The following is a 23,401-nucleotide window of genomic DNA, read 5'->3' on the forward strand; positions in this document are numbered from 1 at the left end:
ACTGACCTGAAGGTTATGTACAAGACTGGAGCACAGTGATACTGACCTGAATGTTATGTACAAGACTGGAGCACAGTGATACTGACCTGAAGGTTATGTACAAGACTGGAGCACAGTGATACTGACCTGAATGTTATGTACAAGACCGGAGCACAGTGATACTGACCTGAAGGTTATGTACAAGACTGGAGCACAGTGATACTGACCTGAAGGTTATGTACAAGACCGGAGCACAGTGATACTGACCTGAAGGTTATGTACAAGACTGGAGCACAGTGATACTGACCTGAAGGTTATGTACAAGACCAGAGCATAGTGATACTGACCTGAAGGTTATGTACAAGAGTGGAGCATAGTGATACTGTAGCTGATGCCCTCCAGAGGTAGTGATGTGGTGATGTCAGCCCTTCCACTGTTCCTCTGCCTGTGGGAGAGGGACATGGACCCTGGTCAAAAGTAGGGTCCGAGGAGATGGGAAAACACACGTTTCTGGGGGATCAGGGGTCATTATGAGAAATGAAAGCAGGGAAGCAGTGAGCTGCTGCCTGTCTGGAAAAGGAAACGGATATAATCACTATCAGTAATTATCCTGGTGACTGTTCATCTAGCTAATGACTGCCTGTGGTGGAGCAGAGCTGTGACTGACCATTGTGACAACCCCACTGTTACTCAGCTGCAGCAAAACCCTACACTACACCCTCCTATTAGACTTCACATGTGCGGCCCATAGGGCTCTGATGAGCAGAGATGAGGTATCGTACTCCGTCTGCCCTCCAGCTTCATCTGGCCTTCGCTAGTTCCCTGGCTGTGTCCCAACTGGCTCCCTATAGGCCCTGATCAAATATAGTACGCTATGTAGGGAATAGGGTGCCATTTGGGAGGCATGCTCTGTTTAGGATCTCTTCTGCACTGCAGCCTCCGTGGCCAGAGTCAGTTTACCAACAAGCAGCTGAATTAGGAAACCCAAAGTGCTCTTTGTTCCCCCTCAGCTGGTGCATGTCAGGAGGCTGGAGCGCCCCGGAATGTCAAGCAGCACAGCTGCACAGTCCGTCCCACATCCTCCCTCCTCCTCCCGCCTTGGCAGCGGGAGGAGGGTGAAGTTTCCCCTAGATACAGATCTAGGATCAGTGTCCCCACCCCTAATCCGATAGGCTTAACAGTTAAAACTGACAGGAGATCAGCATCGAGGGGCAACTTCACCCTACACCTTGGCAGCCAGAGAGGGATCAGTGCAAATTAAACTTTTGATTATAATGTCAATAGTCATGGTATACACTTTTTATTTTTTATTTAACACATGGTTTTGTTTACAACAGAGTGTTGATAGTGTCGGAACAGGCTTTATAGTAGTAGTTGTGACGTACTGTTTTGAGGATGTGAAAGAGGCCTACGGTTGCATTATGGGTAAGTTGTTGTCGTCATCTGCATTAGTAATACATGTGTTTATCAGAGGTCAGGGGCTCAGGGGAATTGGGAGGTGAAAAGGGAAGGGCTAGTAGGGGGACAGGAAGGGCTAGTAGGGGGACATTTAAAGGTGTTTGGCTCCAATTACATTACCTGCTACTGTGTGGCAATGGATGCATTCCATTCCAAATGGCACTCTATTCCCTTTATAGTGCACTATTTTTAACCAGGGCTCTGGTCAAAAGTAGTGCACTACATAGGGAATAGGGTGCCATTAGGGACACCACATTGCCTTCGGTTGTACTACCTTGTACTCATTTCCTGTATCTGTAAATATCATTTAGATTCCCCTTGTATTTGTGGTTTGTAATTTTGAAATGTAACAAAGTTCTCCTTTTGCACTCCAGCTTGAAATAAGGGAACTATTGTTAAGAGGAGGAACACAAGGGTAGTGGAACACTAGGCTCCATATGGATGGAACACTAGGCTCCATATGGATGGAACACTAGGCTCCATATGGATGGAACACTAGGCTCCATATGGATGGAACACTAGGCTCCATATGGATGGAACACTAGGCTCCATATGGATGGAACACTAGGCTCCATATGGATGGAACACTAGGCTCCATATGGATGGAACACTAGGCTCCATATGGATGGAACACTAGGCTCCATATGGATGGAACACTAGGCTCCATATGGATGGAACACTAGGCTCCATATGGATGGAACACTAGGCTCATATGGATATGGATGGAACACTAGGCTCCATATGGATGGAACACTAGGCTCCATATGGATGGAACACTAGGCTCCATATGGATGGAACACTAGGCTCCATATGGATGGAACACTAGGCTCCATATGGATGGAACACTAGGCTCCATATGGATGGAACACTAGGCTCCATATGGATGGAACACTAGGCTCCATATGGATGGGACACTAGGCTCCATATGGATGGGACACTAGGCTCCATATGGATGGAACATGGACGTTTCACAATATGTAGGATATTACCCAGATGAATGTAGTCAGTATTCACCCATGTAGGATATTACCAAGATGAATGTAGTCAGTATTCACCCATGTAGGATATTACCCAGATGAATGTAGTCAGTATTCTCCCATGTAGGATATTACCCAGATGAATGTAGTCAGTATTCTCCCATGTAGGATATTACCCAGATGAATGTAGTCAGTATTCACCCATGTAGGATATTACCCAGATGAATGTAGTCAGTATTCTCCCATGTAGGATATTACCCAGATGAATGTAGTCAGTATTCACCCATGTAGGATATTACCCAGATGAATGTAGTCAGTATTCAGCCATGCAAGATGTTTTGACTGTAGTTTTAAGTGTGAATCCCAGTGCTGTTTCAGTCTGTTAGTGTTTGTTGATATTATGTCCCTGGTGTACAGTACAATACAGGACCATGTCCATCTGAGGATCTGGGCGGTAGGAGCATGGCCAGACATGATGTGCCTCCCCAGATCTACAGGATGTTCAGATATCAACTTGTGGTTATTGTCACCATTCCTGTGTGCCCTGGTTAAGCAGGACACTCCCAGATCTACAGTATGTTCAGATATCAACATGTGGTTATTGTCACCTTTCCTGTGTGCCCTGGTTAAGCAGGACACTCCCCAGATCTACAGTATGTTCAGATATCAACTTGTGGTTATTGTCACCTTTCCTGTGTGCCCTGGTTAAGCAGGACACTCCCCAGATCTACAGTATGTTCAGATATCAACTTGTGGTTATTGTCACCTTTCCTGTGTGCCCTGGTTAAGCAGGACACTCCCCAGATCTACAGTATGTTCAGATATCAACATGTGGTTATTGTCACCTTTCCTGTGTGCCCTGGTTAAGCAGGACACTCCCTAGATCTACAGTATGTTCAAAAGAAGGCTATTATCAGCTGATCAGATATTTTGGTCTCCACAGCATCTCATCAGACACGTTGTGTTATCGTTGAATTGAGTTGGATGATGTAGATGTTCTTACTTGATGTGTTTATCCTTGTCATCCTTCGTCAACTCGGGGCTCATCTGTAAAAGAGACTTTGGTCTCAGTATGACTCCCTGATTTTAAAATAAAGGTGAAAAATCAATACAAACAGCAGCTGCAGTTAGAGAACCTCAGAAAGGCCCTGAACTAAATCTGTTCACGTCTCCACTGGAGCAGCTATTGCTCTGTTTCTTACCGCGTGTGGTTGGAAGACCAAAGCCAAAGTAGTATGAAGATTGGGACACGCGTGAAGTTTCATGATAATCCTCGATGGGATCATGGACACGTGGTTTTGTTTAGGAATTTTTGTTTGACATTTTTGGCAATGTGAAACCAACCAGACCAGATAACAACAAACACAATGTAACAAAATAAATCTACCTCTGATTGGAACTGTAGCTGAAAACTGTGAAAATGCCCTAATTCCATTACTAGCCATGGTACGACTCCAAAGCTTTTTTATAGGAATGAGGTTGTGTAGAAAGAAAGCCTGGTCTTTTGTCATCACTAAGTTGACGAGGCCGTGTGTCTCAACCTGAACACACAGGAATAAGTGTTGTAAGTCCCAGGCTTCCTACTGTTGTGGCCCAGTCCAGAAGCTGTAATACTTTGTTTTGATTGCAGCTTAGCCGTGAAAAGAGCAACACCTTCATCACTTCCTTTAAGCCAGTTAACGCCCAGAGAACACAGAAAAGGACATTGGTTTTATCGAGGGTTTCCTCATAGCGAGGTGAAGACTTTAATGCTGGGAATTGAGACAGACAATAGTAAAAGCCTTTATGTTTTGTCTAAGTAGAGTCATTTATTCTAGAGATTGAGAGATTTTTAAAACCAGCATGATGAAATCCCATTGAGGTGGACATTAAGCTTCCAACAACCTGATGAATGAGAGAACTAATGTGGCTGAGTGGGTGTAGAGATAATATCTGAATGCAGTAAGACTGAAAACAGAGACGTTGTGTTAAGTTATAAAGGAGCTACTCCCTCTGTAAGTACTCTGTAATTGCATCATAATGTGAGTCAGCCCGTCTCTAGTACCATTAGTCTGACTAGTCAGCTGTGGATCTGTGGAAGGCCCGTCCGTTTTTATGACTGGACGCCCACAAGACTAGATACTGAACAGCTTGATTGTCGGTAAGGCATATGCAGCCTAAGTGCCAGTCTGTTGGTGCTATTATTATGCCAGCTCCTTACTGTCATTGTCAAGCCAAACATGACAATGAGTGACAAGGAGTTTATGATACAGTGGTTCCTCATTATGCACTTGGGTCCCTAGGTTTTTATATGACCACGTGGTTCCAATGACACATTTTCATGCGAGCCACCCTTGCCTTGTGGCATTCTTCAACGAAGATGACTGACAAAACATTACGGTCGAGCCAGATTTAAGTTATGACGTCATAATGAGTCAAGCTAAAAATGTCACTGGACCAGACAGGACTTACTTGCTACTCAATGTAATAAAGTAATGACTTTTCAAATAAGTTACCTTACACGTTATGTTGGCTGACAATTTGTTAGCTACGCTGTCCTACAGAACAGCTAGAATATAACCCCGCTAGATACAGAACAGCTAGAATACAACCCCGCTAGATACAGAACAGCTAGAATATAACCCCGCTAGATACAGAACAGCTAGAATATAACCCCGCTAGATACAGAACAGCTAGAATATAACCCCGCTAGATACAGAACAGCTAGAATATAACCCCACTAGATACAGAACAGCTAGAATATAACCCCACTAGATACAGAACAGCTAGAATATAACCCCGCTAGATACAGAACAGCTAGAATATAACCCCACTAGATACAGAACAGCTAGAATATAACCCCACTAGATACAGAACAGCTAGAATATAACCCCACTAGATACAGAACAGCTAGAATATAACCCCGCTAGATACAGAACAGCTAGAATATAACCCCACTAGATACAGAACAGCTAGAATATAACCCCACTAGATACAGAACAGCTAGAATACAACCCCACTAGATACAGAACAGCTAGAATATAACCCCCCTAGATACAGAACAGCTAGAATATAACCCCGCTAGATACAGAACAGCTAGAATACAACCCCGCTAGATACAGAACAGCTAGAATATAACCCCACTAGATACAGAACAGCTAGAATATAACCCCTCTAGATACAGAACAGCTAGAATACAACCCCGCTAGATACAGAACAGCTAGAATATAACCCCACTAGATACAGAACAGCTAGAATATAACCCCGCTAGATACAGAACAGCTAGAATATAACCCCACTAGATACAGAACAGTTTAAATATACAGTGTATTTAGACCCCTTGACTTCGCAAATTCAACAATGAGTGGTTTGGAAGGACTCCGTGACAGTGGCTAACTGAAATCATTGCAAAGCAATCACTAGCCTGCTATTCAGTGGAGTTGCTGTGTGATCCCAAATCTGGGATTAAATGATAAACATTCAACATTGGCCATGCTGTCAATGAAGCATGATTTGTGCCGTGCTCAAAACAACTGTTAACTCGGAACTGCAAAAATCTTGACTTCCGTGAGTTCAAGACAACTGGGAAGTAGGAAATAAACGTTTTGAACGGTTATCCAACTCAGAATTGTAAATCTGGCCTCTTTCTAGAGCTACGACCTGAAGATCAATGACGTCATCATGATTCAAGAATGTTTTTTTTCCGAGTTCCCAGTTGTTTTGAAAGCACCATAAATCCAGAGAATGCCCGACTTTGACAAAATTTGCCCACGAAGGACTGCCGCGCCACCCTTCTGTTCAAGTGAGCACAGCACAACAAGGGGAGTCCAAAAATGTCTTGTATACTGCTGCATAAATTATGTAATATGCCAGGGAGATATGTATACAGTAGCTAAGAAAGTAATACTAAGTGTATGTTATGTAGTAAGAAGTTAGTAGCCCAGAATTTGGTATATTTACCCCTCTTAATTTAGCCTACTGTTCTCACTTGGTGGCGCACATATAGCCTATAACCTGTTTTTGAGAAATGTAATCAAAATATTGTAAGAGCTTTCATTTTCTGCTTATATGCCCCCTTTATTTATCCTACGGTTCTGACTTGGTGTACAGAGAGAACACTAAGAACGGCCCATGTTCTGAATTCTGTTGCTGTACATTTCAAAAGGGCTAAACAAATAGTTATACTGAATACGTCTGTCCTAGCTCGCTCATTGTCTTAATCAAAATTACAGATGACCTCTTATCCGCTTGTCGTCACCTTATGCCATAGTTTGTACATCTCAGTTGTCAGTAGAAACCACATTTGTTTAAACAAGTCAGCCATATCAGCTATTTTTTAAAGGGCAGTAAAATTAGGCTGAATTAACTGTTTCGCTGCCAGACAAGGCTCTGCTGATAACCAGGTGTAGCAGTGGTAAGGGTCCTTCTGTAGCACAGTTGGTAGAGCATGGTGCTTGTAACGCCAGGATAGTGGGTTCGATTCCCGGGACCACCCATACGTAGAATGTATGCACACATGACTGTAAGTCGCTTTGGATAAAAGCGTCTGCTAAATGGCATATATTATTATTATATTACTCCATGGTGTTGAAAAGAAAGCTCTGCTGTTGGGACAGCTTTATGGAGGCCCTAACAGTTTGTGGGCACCGTTTGTCACCGTTATAGTGCAATTCATGTGTTGTTGTGTGTTGTGTACTGGCTTTGCTGGCATGCATTTCCCCCACCAAGATGTACATGCTGAAATCATCACTGCTGCTTTGTATGAGTTAGCCTAAGCCTATCTATTGTATTAAAATGAACATTTTCACATTATTCAAACACTCAGAATTCGGAGCTTCACCTTAAGTAGCCTACCTCTCCTGTCGTAGTCGGGCGTGGGAGTTCAAGTGGGCCTAGTATGTGTGGTGTCATTGAAATAGAGTAGGCTGGCTATATGGGCGGAAGAATCACGTGCCAATTAACTTAACAAAATATATATAATAATATAATATAAGCGGTGGGTGGGTAAAATGACCTGGGAAGCCAAGGGAAGCCATATTACAACCTACACTGTATGTGTTGTGATAATTGCGTTGTTTGCTGTTCATTTATATGCCTTGTGACTGTGATATATAGGCCGATATAAGACAGTGGCAGAATAAATTCAACCACACCTTTGTTTTCATCACAAAACCGGATAGCAACCTCTGTCCAGTGAAGTCCACGACGCATGTTTATTTTATTTATTTAACCTTTTAGTAAGACAGTTACATGACCTACAGCTTGCTTAAGCAAGTTAATGTTTCTGACATTTCCGGACCACTAAATAACTATTGATTTAGAACCACAGACAGTTACCGCAATTCACAAAGAATACAGGAGCTTCCTCTATTTCTGCAATAGTAAACTTCAACATTTCAACATCATCAAATCACCTCTGCTTAGTCTAAAACAGTGACAACTAAAAGATAACAAAAACAATTTAGTCCAATCAACATCACCTAAATATGATGCGTCTGTCCATACTTCTGATTTATGTTTGTGCGTTCGTGCAAGTAGAAAACCCTGTTTACTCACCCAACATGTAGAGAAAGGCCAATGCCATCCTCCTCTCTCATGTTGACGAAACGGTCTCCCACTCTGTCATACAGTACACGCTTGTATTTGGTTGTTGTTCTAGGCTACCTAAATAAAATGCTTGCTCGCTAGCCTAACTTCCATTCATGGGTAACGTTAATTAGTTAACATTAGCCTTCTACATCTAGCTACATATTGAACTTCCGTCCTCTCAGGCCAGGGGCACAACAATGTATGAATTAATGGTTGGATCAGAATCACCGCTACAATCATTTGCCAGTACGGAGAATTAAGTCCAAATCCCTATCTCCATCCATGGCTAATTTAGGAAAGAGACGATTGTATCTATCGAGCTTAGCCACCAGAGAACAACAACAACGAGATGCAACAATTCAAGTCGTTTATGTGTAAGACTTATGCTCTCAAAGCCATTTGATAGGACCAATTAAATCTGATCTCCCTCGGTTTAGCTCAACACTGATTGGCTAATTTGTATACTTGTTTTGTCAAGGATGGCCAAATGCTCGCTGGCTTCCCTTTCATTCAATGCTACTGGCGGCAAGAATATCCCACTCGTTTGGACTAGACATAGAGAGACAGGGTTGCTGTTTTCTCGCTGCTTTTCCTGTGAGATACATTCATTCAGCCTCTTGCGAATTGAAGGAAAATTATGAAACACAAAGAGACGAGAAAAATTAAATGTTTATATTTTTGGGGGGAGCCTGGTTTCCCTTGTCGTTCGTGAATAGACTTCACTCTAACTTAAATATGAAATTAACTTTAAATATTGTAATGAAACACCAGGGAGCAGGGCAGGACTCGAACCCTCGACCTTCGAGCCCGAGGTCCAGCGCGCTATCGACTGCAGCAAAAGCATATTCGTGCGGCAGAGCCGATTTCCGCGCTTATAAAGCCACGGTCGTTACACTACTCCCTCCTTTCAAAGAATGCGACCTCGCGCTGGCTTGTGACTCTACGTCTTACAGGAACGCGCTCACCAGCCAAGCACACGCACTGTCGTGGGTACAAGGTCCGATCACTTTTGACACCAGTGTAATGAAACTCTCGACCTCTCGACCTTCGAGCCCCGGCGCGCTATCGACTGTGCTGCAAAGGTATGCTCGTGGGGCAGTGTCGATTTCCGCGCTTATAAACCCAGGGTCGTTACAATATGATTAGACTAGTTTACTGCAGTGTCTGTAAATAAATATTTGTAATGAAAAGAAATGAAGGGCGCTCAACCAACGTGAGTCGAGCTGCAATCAAAAAAATTAATCATCATGAAAAGGTCAATCACACCGACAGCGTCATCGTGCAAAATGTTACGCAGCATCATCTGGATATGTGTGCAACTACAATTCAACATTCACCTTTCTGCTACCGTTTCTGTCAAGCCGTCTACGCATACAGTTTGACTCATAAGTTTGATTAGGCTATTGCCTAGAAATACATATTGGTCACCCATAGTCTATTTCTCAGTTTGAAACTCCCAAAGGGTAGGCTATAACAAATAACTCAAGAGAAAGGGTAAGTCTCTCCAACTCTGCTGACTTCAAACTACATCTACCATATTGGCTGATGTAGCCCAGTATTAAATATATATAATATAATGGACCACGTGAGAATCTCTGGTAATTATACATATTTCTTAAGTTATTTGCGCATTTGATATCGTCTATAGGGCGCAAAATTGCTGGGACCATGGCTGGCAAGAGAGCTATGTCATATAACTAACGGGACTGCGGTTGGGTTTGGGACCAGCTCTTGCGGTAACGAGTGGGAGTCGCACAGAACACCTGCGGGCGTAGTGCAGTATGAAAATCTGCGCGTGGGAGTCGCACAGAACACCTGCGGGCGTGGTGCAGTATGAAAATCTGCGCGTGGGAGTCGCACAGAACACCTGCGGGCGTGGTGCAGTATGAAAATCTGCGCGTGGGAGTCGCACAGAACACCTGCGGGCGTGGTGCAGTATGAAAATCTGCGCGTGGGAGTCGCACAGAACACCTGCGGGCGTGGTGGAGTATGAAAATCTGCGCGTGGGAGCAGGATGAAGAAATCAGTCCAGTGCAGACCTCTACTGTGGATAACTGACAATGATGGGATTATTTCAAGGTAATTCTATTTTCATGTCACTGAGACAGACAGATGGTCAGGCTATCAGGTGGCTTTTGAAATGAATAAAGGACTCGTGTTTATGGAAAGCCATTATGGCTAAACTTGGATCACAGATGAAGACTTGAGGGCATTTTATATTTGTACTGAGACTTTTACTTGTGCCTTACTGTGCAGAGCAGGTACACATCGGTCAAGTACCTTGTAATGACTGTCATACTGAAGCTATAGTCAGCTTTCCATCGGTCAAGTGGTCCTTCTTAGCTCAATGACTGTCATACTGAAGCTATAGTCAGCTTTCCATCGGTCAAGTACCTTGTAATGACTGTCATACTGAAGCTATAGTCAGCTTTCCATCGGTCAAGCACCTTGTAATGACTGTCATACTGAAGCTATAGTCAGCTTTCCAGTGAACAGAACTAACATTTCCCAATACAAAAGTCATTCAGAAACACTGTCCTTCTTCAGAAAAATAAACCTATTATCACCTAGTCAGATATTTTGGGTTCCACAACAACTCATCGAACTGTACAAACATTTTGTACACCAACTGGGTTCCCACACACGTCAGTCATTCTGAGAAGTAGAAGGCTGAGTACATGCAGTGCTAGATAGTTGGAGGATGCTGTTGGGTCGAGCCCTTACCGACATCCCCATCTGCTTCACAAATAGCTCCAGTAACTAAAGCGGAAGAGGCCTACTATGAGGAGGCTGAGTTTGAGCGTCGTGTGGAGGAAATGTGTTTCGGTTATAGTGACTTGACATTTCCTGGTTGCTTGACAGAAGGAGAGAGAGACGGAGCGAGTAAGCGACAGACGGACAGACAGACACTAGTGCTGATTAGGAGAGCGGGCTGGAGACAGACAGACACTGGTGCTGATTAGGAGCGATGTGCTACTTACTACTCTGAAGAGCTGAAGCACCCTGTGGGCCTGGTCTGGACCTACTGTTCTGACTCTGGACTCCCTGATAACCTAGGACCCAGGAGGGCTCACTGAGACTGGGTTCCTCTGAACCCCTTCTCCCTGCCCTCCCAGACACATGCAATGAGACATGGACTGGCCCACAAATGACAGTCAACTGGTAGGCTAATATTATAATTTAATTCTAGATTGATTACAGAAAACGTGAAGATATAAGATGTTCATCCACTCACATTGATGCGCTGCATCTTACTGTATGTTGGATTTCACATCTGTTGCGTTGCCTCTGCTGATTTCAAAAGACGTTTGCTGAAGTTCCACATTTGCCAGTAGTAGTGATCTTTAAACAGAGGGTTTCTGAAGTATGTTTTGGATTGTGCCTTGCAGCCATATTGGTGCTGCTGCCAGCAGTTGACAATGTAACTAACTTCCTCTATAGGGGCCTGTGGGCGTCTGTCAGGCTGCAAGCATCAACGAGGCATGGTTCATTACTAAACTAGCAGCAGTAGAAGTAGGCGTCTCATAGGGAAGTGCCTGACTAATTGTCAGGTCATGTGGTGTCACCTGATGTTGTTTGGGTGTAATGAGTCAGGTTGGGCCTTGTGGGAACTGTAGTCCCTCACTCCACACACCTCCTGATGTTGTTTGGGTGTAATGAGTCAGGTTGGGCCTTGTGGGAACTGTAGTCCCTCACTCCACACACCGCCTGATGTTGTTTGGGTGTAATGAGTCAGGTTGGGCCTTGTGGGAACTGTAGTCCCTCACTCCACACACCGCCTGATGTTGTTTGGGTGTAATGAGTCAGGTTGGGCCTTGTGGGAACTGTAGTTCATCACTCCACACACCGCCTGATGTTGTTTGGGTGAAATGAGTCAGGTTGGGCCTTGTGGGAACTGTAGTCCCTCACTCCACACACCGCCTGATGTTGTTTGGGTGTAATGAGTCAGGTTGGGCCTTGTGGGAACTGTAGTCCCTCACTCCACACACCGCCTGATGTTGTTCGGGTGTAATGAGTCAAGTTGGGCCTTGTGGGAACTGTAGTTCCTCACTCCACACACCGCCTGATGTTGTTAGGGTGTAATGAGTCAGGTTGGGCCTTGTGGGAACTGTAGTTCCTCACTCCACACACCGCCTGATGTTGTTAGGGTGTAATGAGTCAGGTTGGGCCTTGTGGGAACTGTAGTCCCTCACTCCACACACCGCCTGATGTTGTTTGGGTGTAATGAGTCAGGTTGGGCCTTGTGGGAACTGTAGTCCCTCACTCCACACACCGCCTGATGTTGTTTGGGTGTAATGAGTCAGGTTGGGCCTTGTGGGAACTGTAGTTAGTACTCACTCCACACTGTGGTGCCTGATGTGTGGAAGAAAATAACACTCCTCGTTCTCACGTGAAGAAGGCTTTGCGTCTCTCTAACGTCGGGCTCTGAGTGAAGAAGGCTTTAGTGACATCAATAGTAGATAGTACTCAGTCTCTCTGTGGTGCTCTAGTTGTTTAGTGACATCAATAGTAGATAGTACTCAGTCTCTCTGTGATGCTCTAGTTGTTTAGTGACATCAATAGTAGATAGTACTCAGTCTCTGTGATGCTCTAGTTGTTTAGTGACATCAATAGTAGATAGTACTCAGTCTCTCTGTGATGCTCTAGTTGTTTAGTGACATCAATAGTAGATAGTACTCAGTCTCTCTGTGATGCTCTAGTTGTTTAGTGACATCAATAGTAGATAGTACTCAGTCTCTCTGTGGTGCTCTAGTTGTTTAGTGACATCAATAGTAGATAGTACTCAGTCTCTCTGTTGTGCTCTAGTTGTTTAGTGACATCAATAGTAGATAGTACTCAGTCTCTCTGTGATGCTCTAGTTGTTTAGTGACATCAATAGTAGCCTGGGTTCCAGTCTGTTTCTGCTCGCTTGCCAACTCCTTGGCTTGACAATGACAGCAATGGAGCTCTAGTTGGAAAGAGCACAAACAGATCTGGGACCAGGCTAGATGAGGCTATGTGAGAGATGAGAAACAGATCTGGGACCAGGCTAGATGAGGCTATGTGAGAGATGGGGAAACAGATCTGGGACCAGGCTAGATGAGGCTATGTGAGAGATGGGGAAACCGATCTGGGACCAGGCTAGATGAGGCTATGTGAGAGATGGGGAACAGATCTGGGACCAGGCTAGATGAGGCTATGTGAGAGATGGGAAACAGATCTGGGACCAGGCTAGATGAGGCTATGTGAGAGATGGGAAACGTAGTGTGACTTGATAGGAGAGTAGCAGGATATGATGAGGCAGATAAGAGCTGCGATATTGACAGAACCTACAGAAGAACTCTGTATACATGTCCCTGTGTTATAGAACCTACAGTAGAACTCTGTATACATGTCCCTGTGTTATAGAACCTACAGTAGAACTCTGTGTACATGTCCCTGTGTTATAGAACCTACAGTAGAACTCTGTATACATGTCCCTGTGTTATAGAACCTACAGTAGAACTCTGTATAAATGTCCCTGTGTTATAGAACCTACAGTAGAACTCTGTATAAATGTCCCTGTGTTATAGAACCTACAGTAGAACTCTGTATAAATGTCCCTGTGTTATAGAACCTACAGTAGAACTCTGTATACATGTCCCTGTGTTATAGAACCTACAGTAGAACTCTGTATACATGTCCCTGTGTTATAGAACCTACAGTAGAACTCTGTATACATGTCCCTGTGTTATAGAACCTACAGTAGAACTCTGTATACATGTCCCTCTGTTATAGAACCTACAGTAGAACTCTGTATACATGTCCCTGTGTTATAGAACCTACAGTAGAACTCTGTGTACATGTCCCTGTGTTATAGAACCTACAGAAGAACTCTGTATACATGTCCCTGTGTTATAGAACCTACAGTAGAACTCTGTATACATGTCCCTGTGTTATAGAACCTACAGTAGAACTCTGTATACATGTCCCTGTGTTATAGAACCTACAGTAGAACTCTGTATACATGTCCCTGTGTTATAGAACCTACAGTAGAACTCTGTATACATGTCCCTGTGTTATAGAACCTACAGTAGAACTCTGTATACATGTCCCTGTGTTATAGAACCTACAGTAGAACTCTGTATACATGTCCCTGTGTTATAGAACCTACAGTAGAACTCTGTATACATGTCCCTGTGTTATAGAACCTACAGAAGAACTCTGTATAAATGTCCCTGTGTTATAGAACCTACAGTAGAACTCTGTATACATGTCCCTGTGTTATAGAACCTACAGTAGAACTCTGTGTACATGTCCCTGTGTTATAGAACCTACAGTAGAACTCTGTATACATGTCCCTGTGTTATAGAACCTACAGTAGAACTCTGTATACATGTCCCTGTGTTATAGAACCTACAGTAGAACTCTGTATACATGTCCCTGTGTTATAGAACCTACAGTAGAACTCTGTATACATGTCCCTGTGTTATAGAACCTACAGTAGAACTCTGTATACATGTCCCTCCCTGTGTTATAGAACCTACAGTAGAACTCTGTATACATGTCCCTGTGTTATAGAACCTACAGTAGAACTCTGTATACATGTCCCTGTGTTATAGAACCTACAGTAGAACTCTGTGTACATGTCCCTGTGTTATAGAACCTACAGTAGAACTCTGTATAAATGTCCCTGTGTTATAGAACCTACAGTACATGTCCCTGTGTTATAGAACCTACAGTAGAACTCTGTATACATGTCCCTGTGTTATAGAACCTACAGTAGAACTCTGTATACATGTCCCTGTGTTATAGAACCTACAGTAGAACTCTGTATACATGTCCCTGTGTTATAGAACCTACAGTAGAACTCTGTATACATGTCCCTGTGTTATAGAACCTACAGTAGAACTCTGTATACATGTCCCTGTGTTATAGAACCTACAGTAGAACTCTGTATACATGTCCCTGTGTTATAGAACCTACAGTAGAACTCTGTATACATGTCCCTGTGTTATAGAACCTACAGTAGAACTCTGTATAAATGTCCCTGTGTTATAGAACCTACAGTAGAACTCTGTATACATGTCCCTGTGTTATAGAACCTACAGTAGAACTCTGTATACATGTCCCTGTGTTATAGAACCTACAGTAGAACTCTGTATACATGTCCCTGTGTTATAGAACCTACAGTAGAACTCTGTATACATGTCCCTGTGTTATAGAACCTACAGTAGAACTCTGTATAAATGTCCCTGTGTTATAGAACCTACAGTAGAACTCTGTATACATGTCCCTGTGTTATAGAACCTACAGTAGAACTCTGTATACATGTCCCTGTGTTATAGAACCTACAGTAGAACTCTGTATAAATGTCCCTGTGTTATAGTTCAAGGCCGGTCACCCTTCCCTTTCCATTTAAAGCACAGTATTTAATGGAGTTAAGGATGGATAAGTTGATTGATGATGAAAGGAAGTCACATTCTTCGTGCATAAATCATGTACATCACTTAACCAATGTTTTATTTATTTGGCCTCTAAAGAATTGCGTAGCTTGTTACTTTCGTGGTGGTGTTTTTCAGCCATAGGCCTCTACTATTTAGAAAAAAGGCTTGCATACATTATCTCATATGCTCCTGAATGTGCCATCACTTTCGTAAGGTTGCTGTAACTTCCTGTTGCAAACACAAGAGACGTCAGCCCCCGCTGGTTGTTGTTTAGAGTCTGAGTGTAACACACTGCATAAGGACAACCTGTTCGCACGGTGATCAGAAAACATCAACCACAGGGTACAGTCCTTTAAACGGAATGTTAACGTGTACTGGTCCACGGGCACTGTGCCGTGTACTGGTCCACGTGCACTGTGCCGTGTACTGGTCCACGTGCACTGTGCTTTTCCCATGTTGTGTTTACTAGTTCTGCACGTGTGACTTCAGAATCAGAAAATGTTATTGCCATGCAACAAATGTTGCCAGGGATTTCCCTTGGTGTTGTACCGAGAAGCATCAATCACATCAACCCAGATCAGACTTGTGCCAGTATGACTGGAGACTCATCCTCTGTCTCTCTTCCCTCCTGCAGAAAGATGAGGGCTGCCTGCAGCAGTGGCTGGAGGCTTTTGTGGCTTCCTTTGAGAAGCTTGTTGATGTGCAGTCACTGGAGCCTCGCAGGTGAGTTGACTGATTGGCTCAAATGTATTTCCTTCGTCCCAAATTGCAATCTATTCCCGGTACTTCGTTTGAGCAGATCCTAGATCTGTAACAAGGGGAAACCTCAGGGCGCTGGTCACAGGGTATGGTGGAAAATAAGATACTTATTTTATTTAAATAATTATTTTCCACCATAATTTGCAAATAAATTCATAAAAATCCTATAATGTGATTTTCTGGATTTATTTTCCTCATTTTGTCTCTCATAGTTGAAGTGTACCTATGATGAAAATTACAGGCCTCTCATCTTTTTAAGTGGGAGAACTTGCACAATTGGTGGCTGACTAAATACTTTTTTTGCCCCACTGTAAGTAGTAAAACAGCACCATCCTCTCTCTCATCTCTTCTTCTTTTTCTTCCTCTCCCTTTCCTCTTCCCCTCTCCGCTCCTCTCCACCACCTATTCTCCTCTAACCACTCTCCTCTTCCTCTTCCCCTTCCTGCTCCCCTTCCTCTTCCCTCTTCCCGCTCCCCTTTCTCTTTCCTCTTCCCCTCTCCGCTCCTCTCCACCACCTATTCTCCCTAACCACTCTCCTCTTCCCCTTCCCCTTCCTGCTCCCCTTCCTCTTCCCTCTTCCCGCTCCCCTTTCTCTTTCCTCTCCCTCTCCTCCCTTTCTTCTCCCTCTTCCCTCTTCTCCCCTTCCTCTTCCCCTCCCTCTTTCCTACGTTCTCAGGCTGGAGAACTATATTGCGGAGGTTCCCCTTGTACCCAGGGACATACTGGTGTTCCTCAGTGACCAGCTATCACACAGTACCATTCACCTCTCTGGGGGCGACAGTAACAACAGCACCCTGCTCCTCTCTGGGGGCGACAGTAACAACAGCACCCTGCTCCTCTCTGGGGGCGACAGTAACAACAGCACTCTGCACCCCTCTGGGGGCGACAGTAACAACAGCACCCTGCACCCCTCTGGGGGCGACAGTAACAACAGCACCCTGCACCTCTCTGGGGGTGACAGTAACAACAGCACCCTGCACCTCTCTGGGGGCGACAGTAACAACAGCACCCTGCACCTCTCTGGGGGCGACAGTAACAACAGCACCCTGCACCTCTCTGGGGGCGACAGTAACAACAGCACCCTGCACCTCTCTGGGGGCGACAGTAACAACAGCACCCTGCACCTCTCTGGGGGCGACAGTAACAACAGCACCCTGCACCTCTCTGGGGGCGACAGTAACAACAGCACCCTGCACCTCTCTGGGGGCGACAGTAACAACAGCACCCTGCACCCCCTGCTGCTTATTAAGTTCTTCATTATCGTCTGCAGGTAGACCTTATATGTTCTATGACCCTCAGTTCACCCTTTGTTGAATGACTCTGCCCATCATTTCTACCCATGACTGATGCTAGATAACAAGAACAAATCTGCTAGAAGCTGATGCTAGAAAACATGAAAAGATCTGCTAAAAGCTCATGCCAGATAATGTGAAAAAATATACTAGAAGCTGATGCTAGATAACAAGAAAAAATATGCTAGAAGCTGATGCTAGATAACAGTGAGATCAGAGAAAGATTGGTGACAATTTGATCTGAGTCTCTCTGTTCTTCAGGAATATGGAAAACATGGACCCAGAGAAGACCCCAGGCTTTGTCTTGAGACCCTTAAACTGTTAAACTTCTGCTTGACTCAGGTAAGACACAACCCTAGATGAACCTTACACACACACACACACACACACACACACACACACACACACACACACACACACACACACACACACACACACACACACACACACACACACACACACACACACACACACACACACACACACACACACACACACACACACACACACACACACACACACACACACACACAAGTTACACATTAGTAATTTTCAACAATGGAGGATCTGCAAACTATACTATATCACTCATTCATACTCTAGATTAATATACTTTTACTTTTGAGCCAGAATGATAATATACTGTCTATTGAGCCAGAATGATAATATACTGTCTATTGAGCCAGAATGATAATATACTGTCTATTGAGCCAGAATGATAATATACTGTCTATTGAGCCAGAATGATAATATAATATATGCCATTTAGCCAGAATTATCCAAATATACAGTCATTGTGCATTCAGTCCCGGGATAATACTACCCTGGCGTTACAAGCGCCATGCTCTACCAACTGAGCTACAGAAGGACATACTGTCTATTGAGCCAGAATGATAATATACTGTCTATTGAGCCAGAATGATAATATACTGTCTATTGAGCCAGAATGATAATATACTGTCTATTGAGCCAGAATGATAATATACTGTCTATTGAGCCAGAATTATAATATATGCATTGAGCCAGATGATAATATACTGTCTATTGAGCCAGAATGATAATATTTTATTGAGCCAGAATGATAATATACTGTCTATTGAGCCAGAGAATGCAGTGGAGTGTGAAGCTACTATCCTATAAATCCACATTACTTTTTCCACCTAAAAGTGGCAGAACTGGGTTTCCTGAGAATAGACCTGTGGGTGTGTGGCTGACCTGTGGGTGTGTGGCTGACCTGTGGGTGTGTGGCTGACCTGTGGGTGTGTGGCTGACCTGTGGGTGTGTGGCTGACCTGTGGGTGTGTGGCTGACCTGTGGGTGTGTGGCTGACCTGTGGGTGTGTGGCTGACCTGTGGGTGTGTGGCTGACCTGTGGGTGTGTGGCTGACCTGTGGGTGTGTGGCTGACCTGTGGGTGTGTGGCTGACCTGTGTCTATATTGTCAGTATTGTTTGTAAGGTGAATGCACCAATTTGTAAGTCGCTCTGGATAAGAGCGTCTGCTAAATGACTTAAATGTAAAATGTAAATGTAAATGTTTGTGAAGAGTGTCATATATAGTAATGTGTATTTAGAAGTGAAGAGTGTCATAAATAGGAATGTGTATTTAGAAGTGAAGTGTCATAAATAGGAATGTTTATTTAGTTAAAGTGTGTAGCTGTGTTTGTTATTATTTGCTCTGAGATGTCTTTGTTTTAAAAGCCCTCTCAAGGTCAAGTAAATATGTGTGTGTATGTGTTTCAGCTGAAGAAGCAGCCTGCGGATCAGTCGTCCCTCCAGACAGTGATTCAGTATGGCCTAATGCTGTTGGAGAGTCTCTTTGACCCTTATAATACATGGAGGAGACGCCTGACAGGGTGCGTCCGTGTGTACGTCCGTGTGTACGTCCGTGTGTACGTCCGTGTGTACGTGCACGCCATGTTTTGAAGCTGGGTGGAGACCCCTGTGGGATGTTTTGAAGCTGGGTGGAGACCGCCTGTGGGACTGTGTGTGTTTTGAAGCTGGGTGGAGACCGCCTGTTGGACTGTGTGTGTTTTGAAGCTGGGTGGAGACCGCCTGTTGGACTGTGTGTGTTTTGAAGCTGGGTGGAGACCGCCTGTGGGACTGTGTGTGTTTTGAAGCTGGGTGGAGACCGCCTGTGGGACTTTGTGTGTTTTGAAGCTGGGTGGAGACCGCCTGTTGGACTGTGTGTGTTTGAAGCTGGGTGGAGACCGCCTGTTGGACTGTGTGTGTTTTGAAGCTGGGTGGAGACCTCCTGTTGGACTGTGTGTGTTTTGAAGCTGGGTGGAGACTGCCTGTTGGACTGTGTGTGTTTTGAAGCTGGGTGGAGACCGCCTGTTGGACTGTGTGTGTTTTGAAGCTGGGTGGAGACCGCCCATTGGACTGTGTGTGTTTTGAAGCTGGGTGGAGACTGCCTGTTGGACTGTGTGTGTTTTGAAGCTGGGTGGAGACCGCCCATTGGACTGTGTGTGTTTTGAAGCTGGGTGGAGACTGCCTGTTGGACTGTGTGTGTTTTGAAGCTGGGTGAAGACCACCCGTTGAACTGTGTGTGTTTTGAAGCTGGGTGGAGACTGCCTGTTGGACTGTGTGTGTTTTGAAGCTGGGTGGAGACCGCCTGTTGGACTGTGTGTGTTTTGAAGCTGGGTGGAGACCGCCCATTAGACTGTGTGTGTTTTGAAGCTGGGTGGAGACTGCCTGTTGGACTGTGTGTGTTTTGAAGCTGGGTGAAGACCACCCGTTGAACTGTGTGTGTTGTGAAGCTGGGTGGAGACCACCCGTTGAACTGTGTGTGTTTTGAAGCTGGGTGGAGACCACCCGTTGAACTGTGTGTGTTTTGAAGCTGGGTGGAGACCGCCCGTTGAACTGGGTGTGTTTTGAAGCTGGGTGGAGACCGCCCGTTGGACTGTGTGTGTCAGTATGTCTGTGTCTTTGTGTGTGTGGTGAAGGGCCATGTCGAGGGCAGACTGTATAAACCCAACCTTATCTCTGCATGTTCATCTGTAGTGGATGATGGTGTTTCTGCAACAGCTCTTATCTCTGTCTCCTTAATGTGCATCCCAAATGGCAACCTACTCCCTATATAGTGCACTACTTTAGACCAGAGCCCTGTGGGGAACTACATGGGGAATAGGATGCTTTTTGGTACGGAGGCCAAGTCTGTAGGCCTGCTGTAAATATGTGTGTGTGTGTGTGTTTTTTTTTTAGGGAGGAGGTGAGCATGGTGGAGAGGAGCAAGTATAAGTTCTCCCCTCTCCCCTTACCAGAGGAGCTGCCTGCTCTATTCCATGGTGAGGCACCACACACCACACACACCACACTAATATACAGCTTTCCTTTAGGCTGCTCAAAATGTACTTTTCTCCCTTTGGAGAAACACAGTGGGCAAGAGTCCAGTCGATATGTTCTGTCTTGATCTAAAGTGAATGATGTTATTTTCTAATTAGCAGTGTTCTCTCACTGGGATCTTAGTTGATTAAACACTTCTGTTGCTAGTGTCCTTTGATTAGCAGGGTGCTAATCTGTAAACCATGTGGGAAACCTGTCTGTAGATTACAGGAAGCTCGACATGACTGTTAACACCATGCTATTGAGAGAGGGAAGTGGTTGAGCTGCATCCCAGTGGGCACTGTATTCCCTATATAGTGCAGTGCTTTTGACCAGAGCCCAGTGGGCACCTTATTCCCTAAATAGTGCAGTGCTTTTGACCAGAGCCCAGTGGGCTCAGCCTCTGGTGTGTATAATACTGCTAGCTGTTGTTGGACCTATTACTAAGGCTTATGGCATCTCCATTGTCTTGATACATAACCTTGCCTAACGAGGGCTCAACCCACATCCTGCTATTTCTCAATGCTGTCCCAGTGTGCCTTGGCTTTCCACATCTCTTTATGACATCACAGTGTACTGGCTGTGCATTCTCTCTTGTACAGTCATGGCCAAACGTTTTGAGAATGACACAAATATTCATTTCCACAAAGTTTGCTGCTTCAGTGTCTTTAGATGTTTTTGTCAGATGTTACTATGGAATACTGAAGTATAATTACAAGCTGTTAAAGGCTTTTATTGACAATTACATTAGTTGATGCAAAGAGTCAATATTTGCAGTGTTGACCCTTCTTTTTCAAGACTTCTGCAATCAGCCCTCGCATGCTGTCAATTAACTTCTGTAGAATCAATGCTTGAAGTTTGTCAGAATTTGTGGGTTGTTTGTTTGTCCACCCGCCTCTTGAGGATTGACCACAAGTTCTCAATGGGATTAAGGTCTGGGTCCTTTTGTGGCAGGGCTGAAATGCAGTGGAAATCCTTTTTGGCATTCAGGTCATTTACATGGCAAAGAGGGACTTTGCCATTAATTGCAATTCATCTGATCACTCTTCATAACATTCTGGAGTATATGCAAATTGCCATCATACAAACTGAGGCAGCAGGCTTTGTGAAAATGAATATTTGTGTCATTCTCAAAACTTTTGGCCACGACTGTACAATGTATTGCCATTAGCCTGGTCCCAGACCTGTTGTCTCCTTCTGTAGCCTGGTCCCAGGCCTGTTGGCTCCTTCTGTAGCCTGGTCCCAGGCCTGTTGGCTCCTTCTGTAGCCTGGTCCCAGGCCTGTTGTCTCCTTCTGTAGCCTGGTCTCAGATCTGTAAGTGTTCTTGTCATCTCCATTGCTCATTGTCAAGCCTAACCTTTTGGTATGACAGTGAGCGACAAGGAGTCGACATGATGGTACAGACTGATGCTCAGGCTAGATTACCATGTCATCAAATATGTGGTTCACAGACAGCCTGTCAAAACAACAATCATCAATGTGTCGTTGGTTCACAGACAGCCTGCAGGACAGCCAGCAGATCCCAGAGGACCTCGCTCTCCGATTGGTCCATCTCCAAGGGGCTGTCATCAGTGGCAGCAAGGTAAAGCACTCCTACTGTACCTCTCTTCAGAATTGTGTGTGTGTGTTAACCTCGTATGTACGGTATCTATGCATTCCAGAAGAACGGCCTGCCTCCATCACCCTGCAGTCTGTGGAGAACCTTCTTTCTGTACTCCGAGCCTGGTGCCTCCGGACCTCCTCCAACCCCAAGGACCCCACGCTGCTACGGCTGACCCTGCAGTGCCTGACTGCAATGGTGCATACCCTCCACTCCAGTAGTCCTGCAGAGCGCCGGCTGGAGATCAGGACCGTGTTGGATGGCTACTTTCAGGTAGTAGCAACAGCAGTAGGAGGAGCAGTAGTAGTAGTAGTAGGAGTAGTAGTAGGAGTAGGAGGAGGAGCAGCAGCAGGGATAGTAGTAGTAGTAGTAGTAGTAGTAGGAGCAGCAGCAGGGATAGTAGTAGGAGTAGTAGGAGTAACAGCAGTAGGAGGAGCAGCAGCAGGGATAGTAGTAGTAGTAGGAGTAGTAGTAGGAGTAGTAGTAGTAACAGCCGTATGAGGAGCAGCAGCAGGGATAGTAGTAGTAGTAGTAGTAGTAGTAGTAGGAGTAACAGCAGTAGTACTAGGAGGAGGAGGAGTAGTAGTAGTAGTAGTAGTAGTAGTAGTAGTAGTAGTAGTAGTAGTAGTAGTAGCAGCAGCAGGGATAGTAGTAGTAGGAGGAGCAGCAGCAGGGATAGTAGTAGTAGTAGTAGGAGTAGTAGGAGTAGTAGTAGTAGTAACAGCTGTATGAGGAGCAGCAGCAGGGATAGTAGTAGTAGTAGTAGGAGCAGCAGCAGGGATAGTAGTAGGAGTAGTAGGAGTAACAGCAGTAGGAGGAGCAGCAGCAGGGATAGTAGTAGTAGTAGGAGTAGTAGTAGGAGTAGTAGTAGTAGTAACAGCTGTATGAGGAGCAGCAGCAGGGATAGTAGTAGTAGTAGTAGTAGTAGGAGTAACAGCAGTAGTACTAGGAGGAGTAGTAGTAGTAGTAGTAGTAGTAGTAGTAGTAGTAGTAGGATGAGGATAGTAGTAGTAGTAGGAGTAACAGCAGTAGGAGAAGTAGT

At 44.7% G+C, this 23,401-nt stretch overlaps 1 protein-coding gene across 2 annotated transcripts in view; it reads left to right on the forward strand.

Annotated features, from left to right (window-relative positions):
- The window catches only part of LOC124025537 (type I inositol polyphosphate 5-phosphatase 12-like), a 40,752-nt gene extending 18,124 nt beyond the window's left edge, over positions 1–22,628 (forward strand). Inside the window, exons 1-8 of one of the 2 annotated variants that reach the window (XM_046338921.1) lie at positions 10,857–11,144; positions 16,023–16,111; positions 16,824–17,417; positions 17,701–17,781; positions 19,179–19,291; positions 20,640–20,722; positions 22,256–22,341; positions 22,421–22,628. In XM_046338921.1, the coding sequence (XP_046194877.1) occupies positions 11,115–11,144; positions 16,023–16,111; positions 16,824–17,417; positions 17,701–17,764 (777 nt within the window). In that variant the 5' untranslated portion in view covers positions 10,857–11,114 and the 3' untranslated portion in view covers positions 17,765–17,781; positions 19,179–19,291; positions 20,640–20,722; positions 22,256–22,341; positions 22,421–22,628. Of the gene's footprint in view, positions 1–10,856; positions 11,145–16,022; positions 16,112–16,823; positions 17,418–17,700; positions 17,782–19,178; positions 19,292–20,639; positions 20,723–22,255; positions 22,342–22,420 lie in introns of those variants that run through there. The other variant, XM_046338920.1, reaches the window with a different exon arrangement.
- Positions 22,629–23,401: the final 773 nt, after the last annotated feature.

This window comes from Oncorhynchus gorbuscha, unplaced genomic scaffold (assembly GCF_021184085.1).
Source record: "Oncorhynchus gorbuscha isolate QuinsamMale2020 ecotype Even-year unplaced genomic scaffold, OgorEven_v1.0 Un_scaffold_2274, whole genome shotgun sequence".
Classification (NCBI taxonomy): domain Eukaryota; kingdom Metazoa; phylum Chordata; class Actinopteri; order Salmoniformes; family Salmonidae; genus Oncorhynchus; species Oncorhynchus gorbuscha.